This window comes from Vitis vinifera, chromosome 16, assembly GCF_030704535.1.
Source record: "Vitis vinifera cultivar Pinot Noir 40024 chromosome 16, ASM3070453v1".
Classification (NCBI taxonomy): Eukaryota; Viridiplantae; Streptophyta; class Magnoliopsida; order Vitales; family Vitaceae; genus Vitis; species Vitis vinifera.
The window spans coordinates 19,648,146-19,661,629 of record NC_081820.1 but is presented as its reverse complement, the minus strand read 5'-3'; the positions used below and the strand labels follow the sequence as shown (position 1 = coordinate 19,661,629).

Below are 13,484 nucleotides of genomic sequence, written 5' to 3'. Positions count from 1 at the left end.
ATAATGTTCTTTTAAAATTTGAGCATTGACATTTTAAGTTTAGTATCTAACTCATTAGCACTATAACATCTTGTATGGGCAAACTTTTTTTGGGAAAAAAAACTTACACATGGAGTTAACAAACAGAGGAAAATAAATATCCCAATTTCTAACATAGAAAAAAACATTCAAAACAAGAAGCAATTTTTTTTATTGTTTTCATTTTTGTTTTGTGGTATATTTGCAGCTAGTGTAGCTTGCTTAGATGATAGCTATAGGATTCACATGATATGGCATTCCACTAGTTGATACTGATTTGAGTGCTTCGTTCATAAGTCTTGGTGAAGGCAGAAGACAATGCTGTGTCTTCACTATATCCTTTAGTTAATTTTAACTTCAAGATTAAGGTAAAACTTAAAAGAAGTGCTCTTAATCCCGTGTGCGCCCCAATATACAAGTATATTACAGGCCTCCTACTCCTCCTCCACCAACCTTATATATAGTGGAAGATCAGTAGCCCCAAGAAATTAGTCACTGCACTCAATTTCCAAAACCCATATCAAAGGGGTGATTATTGATTAGGATTTTTAAAGTCCTAGTAAAGGCCAATATCACCAAGTACTCATAAGAGAAGCTGATCATTGTTGGGGGTAACTCAAACTCAAGTCCTAAGGTCATTATACACTTAGCTTCTTTTTTTTTCTTTTTTTTTTTAATTTTCATGACCACCCCATTATCTCTCTCTCTCTCTCTCTCTCTCTTAAGTTTCAGTAATTTTGTTTCTCTTGAAGATCCTAGTGATTGCAACAGAAACTTCTGTCTCTTCCTTGTACTGCTTAAGTTGGGTTGGCAATCATTCTGGTGCGCCATTGCTACTACAAAAACAACTGCTTCACAAGTACTTGGGCTCACAATTTTTAAGTACTTTTTTGTGCTATTTTACTGTTCCAAATGTAATATGTATATTTTCTTCTGTCTTACTTTTGTTATAGTGCTTTTATGCTTTGAGGGCAAAATAAAAGTTGAAAATGTCTACGGTGGTGGTTGAGGTACTGTTTGAAGTAGATACGTGTCATGTAAAACAGATGGGAAAGGGGAAAGGGTAAAGGGGAAAGGGGAAAGGGAAAAGGAGAAAGAAAAGGGAAAGTTGGTCATTTGGGTTTCTCATAGAAATGTTTTGGGAAAGGGAGTATATATTTTTAGTAAAAGAGTACAGAAAATGGAGGTTAACACTTGTGTCTAAGTAGCCTAATAATTTCCATGTTTGAACACTGATCAACACTGACTAAGGAAGATGAGATTGGACTGATGATGGGGAAAGAGGGTTAGGCTGAGTGAGTGAGTGAAAGGCGGTGAGTATAGGAGATGGGTGAAGCAGGAAAAGCCAAAATGCCATTGGGAAACGCTTTTCTGGCAAAGCATAGAAAAGACAAGAGAGCAAGGGACCAGACCTTAATTTGGGCATGGAGAAGCACCCACCATGTGAATATGGGTTTTAAGGAGCCCCCTGCTTGCAAACTAGAGATGTTGAGAGTGCGAGGGAGAGCTATAAGATTCCACTTTTTGTTCGTTCATCTCCCCAATGAACGGCCTTGGCTTTTCTTTCATCACAACTCTCTAACTTATTTCACACTCCCTTCTTCCTCTCCATTAACTAACAACACTGGTCTCCCTCTCTCTGTCTCTCTATCTCTCCCTCACACTGCCTCCATTGCCAATCACTCTCAATTTCACCCCTTTAGCCTTTGAAACTACTTAATGCAATGTCTATAGTTTGTGTCGAAGGTAACCCACCATCCATGTTTAATCCGCCTACAGACGACCACAAAAACCAGGAACCACTAGTGTTTGATGCCTCGGTTCTTCGGCACCAATCCAACATTCCCAAGCAGTTCATATGGCCGGATGCAGAAAAGCCAGGGGACAAGGCCACAGAGCTGTCTGTTCCACTCATAGACTTGGGAGGCTTCCTCTCTGGAGACCCTGCTGCAGCCATGGAAGCAACTAGGCTTGTGAGGGAGGCATGCCAGAAGCATGGCTTCTTCCTTGTTGTTAACCATGGGGTTGATGATAAACTCATATACAAAGCTCACCAGTACATGGACAGCTTCTTTGGGTTGCCTTTGGCCAAGAAGCAAAGGGCTCAGAGGAAGCTGGGTGAGCACTGTGGATATGCCAGCAGCTTCATTGGCAGGTTCTCTTCCAAGCTGCCATGGAAAGAGACCCTTTCTTTCAGCTATTCAGCTGAGAAGAAGTCATCCAATGCTGTGCAGGAGTATTTCCTCAACAAAATGGGTGAAGATTTCAGTGAATTCGGGTACTAAGAACTAAGAACATGACCATTGTGATCCTTTTCCTTTCTATTCTGTTTTTTTGCTTTGCTGTTACCGACTTAAATAAACATGTACTTTTTTTCTTATTTTTTTGTCTTGTGGGCAGGCAAGTGTACCAGGACTACTGTGAGGCCATGAGCACGCTTTCCCTTGTGATCATGGAGCTGCTGGGGATGAGCCTGGGTATAGGCGGAGCCCATTTCAGGGAATTTTTCGAGGAAAACGATTCGATAATGAGACTCAACTACTACCCCCCATGCCTAAAACCCGACCTCACTTTAGGAACAGGGCCTCATTGTGATCCAACATCTTTAACCATCCTTCATCAGGACCAAGTGGGTGGCCTTCAAGTGTTTGTAGATGACAAATGGTGGTCCATTAGCCCAAATTTCGATGCCTTTGTTGTTAACATCGGCGACACCTTCATGGTAACCTGAATCACGTTTTCACAGACCCACTTTTAGTTACTGTTTTGCTTCAAAAAAAGGTTTTTCAAAAAAGGTTTTCATTTTTTTTCATTTTTTCTTTTTCTTTTTTGGTTTTTAGTGGTTGATCATAAGTGCTTTGTGGGGTTTTTGCCATCTTTCAGGCTCTTTCAAATGGAAGGTACAAGAGCTGCTTACATAGGGCAGTGGTAAACAGCCAAACTCCAAGAAAATCTCTTGCTTTCTTTTTGTGTCCAGAGAAAGATAAGGTGGTGAGGCCACCAACTGAACTGGTGGACACCAACAGCCCTAGAATATATCCGGATTTCACTTGGTCCAATCTCCTCGAATTCACCCAGAAGCATTACAGGGCTGACATGAAAACACTTGAGGTTTTCTCTAGCTGGCTTCAACAGAAAACAGCTGAAGCGGTGTAACCAGCTCGGGGCTTCTTCTTGTCCTTCTTATCCTACCAAACGACATCTTTCAGAGGAGATCAATCGTGGTGGGGGAGCTTTTAGCTACAATTTGGAGGAAGACATGTGGCAAAGTAAAAAAAGAAAAAAAAAAGGCAAGAGCAGATACAAGTGATGAATAAAGAGTCTTAAAACTAATGAGCTAAATTTTTGGTTTTTTCTATGATGATATAGAATCAATAGTATTACCCTCTCTCCATGTAAAATCCATAATAGAGAATAGGCCAGTATCTCTACTGTTTCAAGCAACTCCATCTAATAGCAAACTTCCCTTTTCTTCTCTTCTCACCCCTGTTTTTTATTGTAATCTCTGTCTGCATGCATAAGTATATACTATATGTTTGAGCATGTGGCAAAACATTTCCCTCATCCCACACAATACATAAATATTTTTAATCGAGTTTTATTAAAGAAAAGTAAATAAATAAAAAGTGTAGGATTTTTCTTAAGGATGGGCCAAGCAATATATGCAGACCATCGATCAGCAGCAGCATCTCCAAAAGGCTAGATAGATTGATAAATGATAATGACGTTGTGGGAGAGAAGTAATGGATATGGGAAAGCCCACATTGGCCTCTATAAATATTATATGAAATGGAAACAAAATGGGTATGGCCTGTGGCCACCATGATGGCGAATCACAACCATTGAAACAGAGTCATCCCATGCTGCTTGCTTTGAAAATGAAAATGAGTGCGAAGTGATTTGGAAGTATGTGGGTAGGATTTGGAGGCGCAAATGAAGGGAGAGGAAGAGGGTGGACGGTAAGAGGCTCGAGGGTGGGCCAGAAGAATTGCATGATTCAGAAGCAGAGGGAGGTAGAATCCATAGAAGATTGAGAGAGGAGAGGAGAGGGGAAGTCTGAATGGTTTTATTTTTGTTGTTATATTAAATGTGGAGATTTGGAGGGTTGTGGAGTAAAGAATACTGAGGAGATTGTCGTGGGGCTTGTCCTTAATGCTGCAACATTCTTCTTCTGATGAGTTTATAATAACAAGACACGATATATTGAAAACTGAAATGTGGTGTGAGTTCCCACATAATATATGAGCACCTCTTACATCACTCTCTCTTTTCCCCACCCTCCCTCTCTCACCCTGTCATCGGTAACTTAAGGCGGTCAATTCTCTCTCTCTCTCTCTCTCTCTCTTTTATCTCAACCACACCTCTCCTGCTTCGATATTTGGATCCTAGTAACAGGTGTTCTATTTCACTGTTAGATCGAAAATTTTCGTCGTATTAGAAAAGATAGAAACTTTTTTTAAATCATCCACAAACACACTCTTAATTTCATCGTATAACTCTTGAAACTTCTTTTTAATAGAAGGAACATGGCTTACAATAAGATGTAATCCCACAAAATTTCACTTTGGGCGGAGTGGCCCTTCTACACTCTGCCCAATACCGAAACAAGTAACTCTTGAACTCCCATTTCAACAATGGCCTTCTAATCAAAATATATTCTTATGTCCATTCCAATCTTTAAAAGAAACCAATGAAAAAAATGAAAACATAAAAAAAAAACTAAGGGCATATTTGTTCCTGTTTTTAATTCTTGAAAACAAAAAACACAAAAAGTTATTTGAAGAAAGGGATGTGTTTTTGTTTTTTATGTTCTCAAAATTTGTTTTTTTATAACAATAAAAAGATATTTTCATTGTTTTGTCACTGTTCAAAGAGTAGATTGTTTTTCATGTTTTTTTTTTTTTTGTATTTTCTTAGATATTTTTTTGTGTTTCCACAAAGGTGAGCTCCACCCAACCACCACACCCTCACCTACAAACCCTTTCTTTTTTCTTAAATTATTGAAATTAATATACTTACACATGGTGACAAAGGCATTATTTATTTAAGAAAGTTATAACTGGTGTAAAAATTTCAAAATGAAATAACTTTTTAAATAAATTGTGTATATGAAAATTATTTATATATTTATAATATCAAGTTAATTGAAGAAAACACTTTATTAATTAAAAATATAACTTTCAAACATATTTTTTGTTTTACTTATTCTAAAAAACCTTTTTATTAGCTCAACCAAATATGTTTTTTTTTAGAACAAAAACTGTTTTCCATAATTCAGTTTTCAAACACAATTTTTTTTTTAAAACACAAAAAAAAAACTGTTCTTAAAAACTGTTCTCAAAAACTATTTTCTGTTCTTGAAAAAAAAAACTTGTTTGGGGAAGAGGGTGTGTTCTTGTTCTTTGTGTTTTCTGTGTTTTCAAAAACCATTTTTTTGAGAACAATAAAAAGATATTTTCATTGTTTTTTCACTATTCAAATAATAGATTGTTTTTCGTGTGTTCTTTTTTTGGTGTTTTCTTAGCTGTTTTTTATGTTTTCACAAAGGTGAGTTTCACCCAACGACCACACCCTCACCTGCATACCCTTTCTTTTTCCTTAAATTATTGAAATTAATATACTTACACATGGTGACAAAATCATCCTTTATTTAAGAAAATTATAACTCTGGTGTAAAAATTTCAAAATGAAATATTTTTTTTTAATTTAAATGAATTGTGCATATGAAAATTATTTATATATATTTATAATATCAAGTTAATGGAAGAAAACACTTTATCAATTAAAAAAAATAACTTTCGAACATATTTTTTGTTTTACTTATTCTAAAAAACTTTTTTATTAACTTAACCAAACATGTTTTTCTTTTTTTAGAACAAAAACTATTTTCCAGAATTCAGTTCCCAAACACATTTTTTTTTCCTAAAAAAACAAAAAATTATTCTTAAAAACTGTTTTCACAACAGTTTTTAAAAACAACAACCAAAGAGGCCCTAAGGGTCATTTTATTTGAAAATTCAAATATAAAAACAAATTTCTTATCTTTTTTTTCATAGGTATCATACACTTATATAAAAGTTCTTAATGCATTTTTCTTATTTTCAATTATTTTATATAAAAAAAAATTACTTGAAAACACTACAAATTTGTTGTAAAAATTAATAAAAATTTATCAATATTTCAAAAAGCAATTTCTTAACAAGTGGATTCTTATACTCACTATATTTAAAATTTTTAATTATCATAAAATAAATATAATTTAAAATTAAATAAATTACGTCCAATTGGTTTGTCGGGCATAGGAATGGTCCATTTTATTTAACTGATAAGTTCAACAAATAATAAAAAATTTAAAAAATCCTAAATAATGAACATTGTGTTTTTATTTGAATCGGCCAGTGATCTTCAACCAATTATGTTCTTTAATATAATTAAAATGAGTAAGTGTTATACTGTTCGTTTCTAATACTCATCCGATATACTTTTAGATTTTATTTAAAAAATAATAATAGTAATGGTAGGAATTCTTAAAAACTTGCAGTAAAAAAAACAAAGTAATATTTTTAAAATTTAAATTTAAATTTTAAAATATTTAAAATGATTTATAAAGATGTAAGATAAATTTATTTATTTTTAGAAGTTTTTTATTTTAAAAACAAAAATTAGAAAATGTATCCAAACTAAGACTTAAGTTTTTCATTTTTTTTTATTTTATATATTTTAACTTTTTGAAAAAAGTGAAACAAAATATATTTTTAAAAGAAGTTAAATCAAACATAGATCAAGTACTCGAAAAATCTAAAGATTCCCATTTAATTTTATTTTATGTTCTAATACAAATAACTTGGTATCTAATGGGATCCATGGCAAACCTTCCAAGTTGGCCTACTTGGTTTAAAATCCTTAAAGCAAGAATTGATAGCAACTTGTTGATGCAGGGAAATTGGTGTTGCCTCACCTCTCCTACTAGACATCTAAAAGGCTCATCACATAACCATCATCAACAAAAACAAGAGTGGGAAAAAACAGAAACCATCTTTGGAAGAGAATCATTTAGACTATAAATTATATCACAAAATACTTTAAATTCATATATTTCTTTGAACAAGGGTTGTTCCACGACATTGAAGTATACTTTTTACGATAAGTATTGAAATGATACCATCAATCAATTAATGTAATATATGTAACTTGATTTTATCTGTTTGTATTTTGATCTCTTTCTTTTATATCTTAGTTTCATCCTTCTTATCTTTACGTTAGTTATTTATATCTTAATATCATTTTTTAATACACTTGCTTAGTTTTTGTTTTTTATTGTTTTTAAAGGGAAATCCAATTAAAAAAAAATAGCAAGACAAGAATATGCTTATTGTTTTTTATTTTGACAATAATCTCTTTTTATGATTAAATGTCATTTTTTTTTTACCTTAAAACTATATTTGGTTCCCATAAAATATTAAGAAAAAAAAAATGATTTTCTCTTTGATTTGGCTATAATTTTTTTTTAAAGAAAATTAAATATAATTAAAATTAGTTAGAAAATTATATATTTTAAAATTATTTAATTTTTATATAATATAGGAAACTAACTAAAATGAGTTTGAATAAAATTTTAAACTTTTTTTATTTTTTTATTTTTTTCCATTTTTCATCGCATTTTCTGGGAACAAACAAAGCCTAAGAATCTTTATTACCTAATTATTCAATATTTAGATTTAGTCATGCATATTACTAATGTGACACGTGACACTAAATGATTAGTAATGTCTAAATATATTTTTATAATATTTATCATTGTTAAAATTATAAAAAAATATTCAGTGATAATTTTAATTTAAAAATATTAATAAATATTTAAAATTAGGCATCAACAACATAAATGTCTTTGAAGTGGCCTAATATGTTTAATTTTTTTTAAACAAAATAAAAATTAGCAAACAAAAATAAACGGCTCAAATAAGCTGAAAAGGGGGTGAGGGGACTTCCACACAGCCGCCAGCAGTAAGGACAATGACAGTCCCTTTCCCGTACTGCCTTCCAAGCATTTGGACTCTTTCTCTTTTGCTTCTCTTCACTCATCTATATTATATAAATATATTCACACTCCAATTTACAACTTAGGATTTATATCAACTCATTTCCCATCTATCCAACCTCCTTCACATAAAATTTCCAATTGGAAGCAATCTTTATAGTATTCTTTAGGTTTTTCCTCTCGATTCCTATAATAGACGTGTCTGCCTCATATGTAGAGATATCACGCATGAATTTTAGAATGATCAAAAGATATTTGAAAGTTTTTTTGGTTAAATGTTAAATGAAAAATGTTATCTTATTAGCATGATCTTATCGATGGTCAGGTAATGACATATAGGGATACAAAACATAAAAAGACACATCTTGATAAGTGGTACTGAAAGGGTTCCATTCTTTTAATCATAACATCAAATTAAGTTGCATAAATTCAAGGGTACTTAGGTGACACGTACCTAATTTCAGTATCACCATCTATATAAAATTTACTCATATATATATATATATATATATATTTCTTTTGATCGTGGCATCGAGTTGAGTTGCATCCTTATAGGGATACCTAGAAGACACGTACCTAATTTCGATATCATCACTCATATAAAATTTACCCATAAATATATATATTGAATTGTATCCTTCCAAGGATACTTAGGTGATATATATCTAATTTCGGTATCATCACTTATATAAAATTTATCCATAAATATATATATATATATATATAGATATTGGTTTTGTTGTTTTGTTTGGATATATATATATATATAAATGGGACCATTCTATATTTACTATACATCCCTATCCTAATTTTGATGCATCAGCCCATTTTAAATATATCCGACCGACCATGCATGTGTCATACATCCATCAATACACACTAGCGCCTGGTTATGTGGATTTTTGCGAGGGGTATGAGAGCAAAAGCAGAGCCCCTAGTTGGAGAGAGGCTTTTAACGTTTTCCCAAGTGAAGATAATGATATACGACGTTACGAAAAGGTAAGATGAGCAGCTTTTATGTTTTTATTTACGTCGTGATGAGGTAGGCTACATCCATTAATAGGTCCATTTTATGAATCCATGATTAGGAAAAAAAATAAATTAAACATATATTATGTACTAGAATCTTTGGAGAGGACCCTACCATGGTGTTTATAGAAAAGACTTTGGGGGTCAATTTGATAGTGTTTTTAACCTTTTTATTCTCTCTCTCTCCCCCTTTTTTTTTTTTTTTTTATTTTATTTATTTTTTAACACTTAAAAATCTTTATCCTTCAAATATTTAAAAAAATCAGAAACGCTTTATAAAATCACTATCAAACATATTTTTAGTATAAAAAATATTTATAAATAAAAATAAAATATTTAATAAAAATTTTAGAATATTTTTAAAAAAATTAAAAAATCACTTCATGAATAAATATCTATACATTTAAAAATCTTTATCCAGAAAGACTAAAAACACTTCATAAAATTACTGTCAAATATGTTTTTAGTATAAAAAATATTTGTGAATAAAAATAAAATATTTGACAATTTGTTTTTAAAATTTAAAATTTACTTATAATACTTCATGAATAAAGACCTCATATGCGATTTCTTCGATAATACTTTTAGGAATAACATTTTTATTAAAAACACTTTGAGTAGGAATATCGTCGAACATACTCTTAGAGTTCGTTAGACAATACTTTTAAAAAACACTTTTAATCTAAAATGTATTTTTAAAGGAAAATTAGACATTTGACAAAATTTGTAAAAAGCTTTTAAATAGTTGAAAAAACACTTATAATGCTCCATGAAGAAATATTGGATGGATATTTTTTTCAAAACTACTTTGAAACAAAATATTTCCACTAAAAATTCTTTAAAGAAAAAATGTTGTTGAACTCACTCAAAAGAATTTTAATTTGGAAATTAATTTGGTTTTAGAATTATCATATTTGAAACTATAATAAGCACTTATATTAAATTTATGTCCGGGTGCTTGTTGTTTTAGCTTTTCGCTAAAAATAGTTTACTTTCAAACTTGAAGTTATTTATTTTTCTATTTTTTATGATTTATTATAAATTTTTGACTAAATAAAATAAAACTAAAATATTTGATTTTTTTCTAAGTTGAAAAATTAACATATTGGTTTTTCTTTACTTTTTAATATTTAATAGAAATAAAATATTACAAAAATAAACAACTTAATACTTAATACTATGAAGTATTATTTAGTGTTAAGTTTTATTTATAATTAAGTAAAAAACATCACTTAGTTGATTAAGATTTAATTATTATCACTTTGGAAGAATTTAATATCTAAAAAAAAAAAAAAACGAATTTTCAGATTTTTAAAAATGTTTTCTAAAATTTTTCAAACATCTATTTTGTTTTTTCAAAAACACTTTTTAGGTTAAAAACGTTTACGAGAATCACGGTCAAATTGACTTTAAATCACCGTAATAAAATCTTATTTCATTAATTTGAAAATAAAAAACAAAATTAATTAATTAATTAATATGAGATAATTGTACATCACATGCTACATGAAGGGGTGATAAAATAATAATAATTAAAATTTGAGATTGGACAAGCATTAAATTCTATGATAAGTCACCATTAAAATAAGAAAGCCAAGTGCCCATCCTTGTTTCGTATCCAATGCTTAGCATGCCTCTTGAATACAACAAAACCCTTTCTATTCATCTCTATACAAACGACAACCATTACTCGTCTCTGTTGGTAATTGTGCTATTATTAATTAAAAATAAAATAAAATAAATATTAATTTCAAAACAAAAACAAAAAAGTTAAAACTCAAAGGATCTCCCCACATTGATGTAATGAATCAGAGGCAACCCCACCACTCCAATCACTTCTCAAGATTTCGTCATCTTGTATTTTTTCTTTTTTTTTTTTGGTGGTTTCTGCAGATATTAGTTAAAATAATTTGAGGGTGAAATCAAACATGGATTAATGAAATGGGAGCCACATCGATCATGGGGAGGACGATATTTTAATTGGCACGATTAGCTCATATGTAGGTAGAATCAGGTTGGCAAATGAGCTTCATTAGAGCACATGAAGACAAACATGGATTCTCTCGAATAATATTTAACCTAAGATCTAATCTCATAATTACGTGCCAGGATGTCCAACACGCATAACGGTTAATCAATTCCACGCAATCTTATTTCTTCTATTTTCTTGTCGTTTCCTTCGGCAACTTACTCGGATTGTGAACCCAGGAAGATGACAAAAGGTTTATAAAATATTGGAATTATTGTAGCATTTCTCATTAATTTAATTCAAATAGAGGGCCTTTTATTTTTTATTTTTTGGTAGAAGTAGTGCATTTTTTAAGTAATTCTAAAATTACATTTTTTTTAAAAAGTTTGAGTGGGATTTGTCCTTTTCAAATGACGAGTTCAATGTAAAAAAAATGAATTCGGTATTTTAAAAAGATGAGTTCAATATAAAAAGTTTGAGGATAAAAGAGAAACTCGTCTTTTCAAAAGATGAATTTAATATAAAAAATGAATTCATCTTTTAAATTAGTTCAGTATAAAATATGAATTCACTCTTTAAAAAGATGAGTTTTTTTGTAAAAATAAAATAAGTAATGAAAAGTGTCATATTTTTGTATTTATTTTTTAAAAAAATTAATTTTAATAATAGTTATTTAAAAGAATATTTCTTTTTAAGAGGACATTTAAATATATATACATTCTAGAGGTAGATGTAGAAGTTCTAATGCCATGTATGATTTAGATTAATTCATCTTATATGTTTCACAAATTTAATAGTTATATCTAATCCTATCATTTTAACTCTTTATGGTATAATGAAAATATTCTTTATCATTTGAAAACAAAAGCATGATTGATCAAATTGCGTTAAAATCACAAATACCTTTATGTGATTGTTTTTTCTTTGTGTTTTTTTAATTAACTTTGTTTGCATTAAAGTTTTAGTTGGTACAACATATACGACTCTTGCATGCCAAAAAAAAATTGGAAACTTTGGATTTATTTTAGTAGTTTGCATATTTATAGCATGGTTTTTTATTTTTTATTTTTTCCATGAATTGATGTTTTGACACCATGTGTAAAGTTCATGGTACCAAAAGAAAGAGGGTGATTAATCTCTTGCTATAATGAAGTTAGAGGTCCTACCACCTTTTTACCCTAATCAAATGTTCTTTATTCAATTGAAATAAATAAATTATGTGTGATTAAAAAAAATATTAAGGAAAATGTGAGAGAGAGAAAAAGGAAAAAAAAAAGTAAATTTTATTTATTTATTTTAATATTTTTTTAAAGATTACATAATTTAAAAATATATAAATTTTTAATTAATCTTAATTATATCTCATTTTTTCTTTCCTATTTTTATATTAAAATCAAACATGAAAAAAAATATTTCTTGATACTTTTTCTTTTTTCTTTTCTCAACATTTTTTTTGCCACAACATACCCATGGAGTTTGTTTTTAAGTACTTAATATGTGCAAATTAAATTCATTGATTTAATTTAAATAGGATTTATTCTCAATTTCTTTTCTTTTAATCCTAGGACAATAAAAATAATAATTTAACCATAACCATGCCAAACATTTTATATTTACTGTTGTTTAAAGAAAATTTTAAGATATTGAAAATGTATTTGTCAATCTCCCCAATCCCGACAATTGAACACACGTAGAAAAATCTAGACTCTTGTATAAAAGTGTAAATAATAATCAAAATACAATAAAATGAGATCACATATAAATAATAAAATTAAAGTAAAAACAAAAATTAATAAGATTAAGATACAAAATAATAAGATAAGACTTGGTAAAAGACGTGAAAGACTTGAATTCATCACTTTTTTAACACCTACAAACATCTTACCATGCTTGGGACCACGTCTTATTATTAAACCCCAAAACTTGTGGCATGAGTGTGCCCATCACATCATTTAATTTTATTTTTTTAAGTCACCATGAATTAGGCCTAACAACTTACACCTTTGGATTTATTTTACGTATCATGAATTGATTTTTTGAGGCTATGTATAAAAGTCACGTAAATAGTCAAATTGAAAGAATAATTTTATTTATTTATCTTATTTTATTTAATGAGTTGTTTGAAAGTTAATCTCTTTAGATTTTTTTTTTTAATAAAAATTTAAAATTGGCGGTACCTCGTGAAGATCCCTGACTCATGGTGGTCGCTTGTTCTAGTTGGGCCTCAAAACTATTGGGCTAGAGAAAAGCCCAACTAACACATTCCAATAAACTTGAGAGTAGAGTCCTAAATAATAATTGGAAACCATCCATTGTTTGTAGCCCAAAATGACAAATCAAATTAAGATTTTCAAGCCTAATATTTATAACTTAGCGTGGATAAGTTGCATTTTAGATAAATTGGGAAGACAAATTAAGAGATGATTTTAT

General features: G+C 29.9%; 1 protein-coding gene across 1 annotated transcript; it reads left to right on the top strand.

Annotated features, from left to right (window-relative positions):
• Positions 1-1,742: 1,742 nt before the first annotated feature.
• On the top strand, positions 1,743-3,174 carry LOC100232996 (gibberellin 20-oxidase). Its single transcript, NM_001280982.1, is given in 3 exon segments — positions 1,743-2,296; positions 2,419-2,740; positions 2,902-3,174. Coding segments are annotated over 3 exon segments (1,149 nt in total).
• Positions 3,175-13,484: the final 10,310 nt, after the last annotated feature.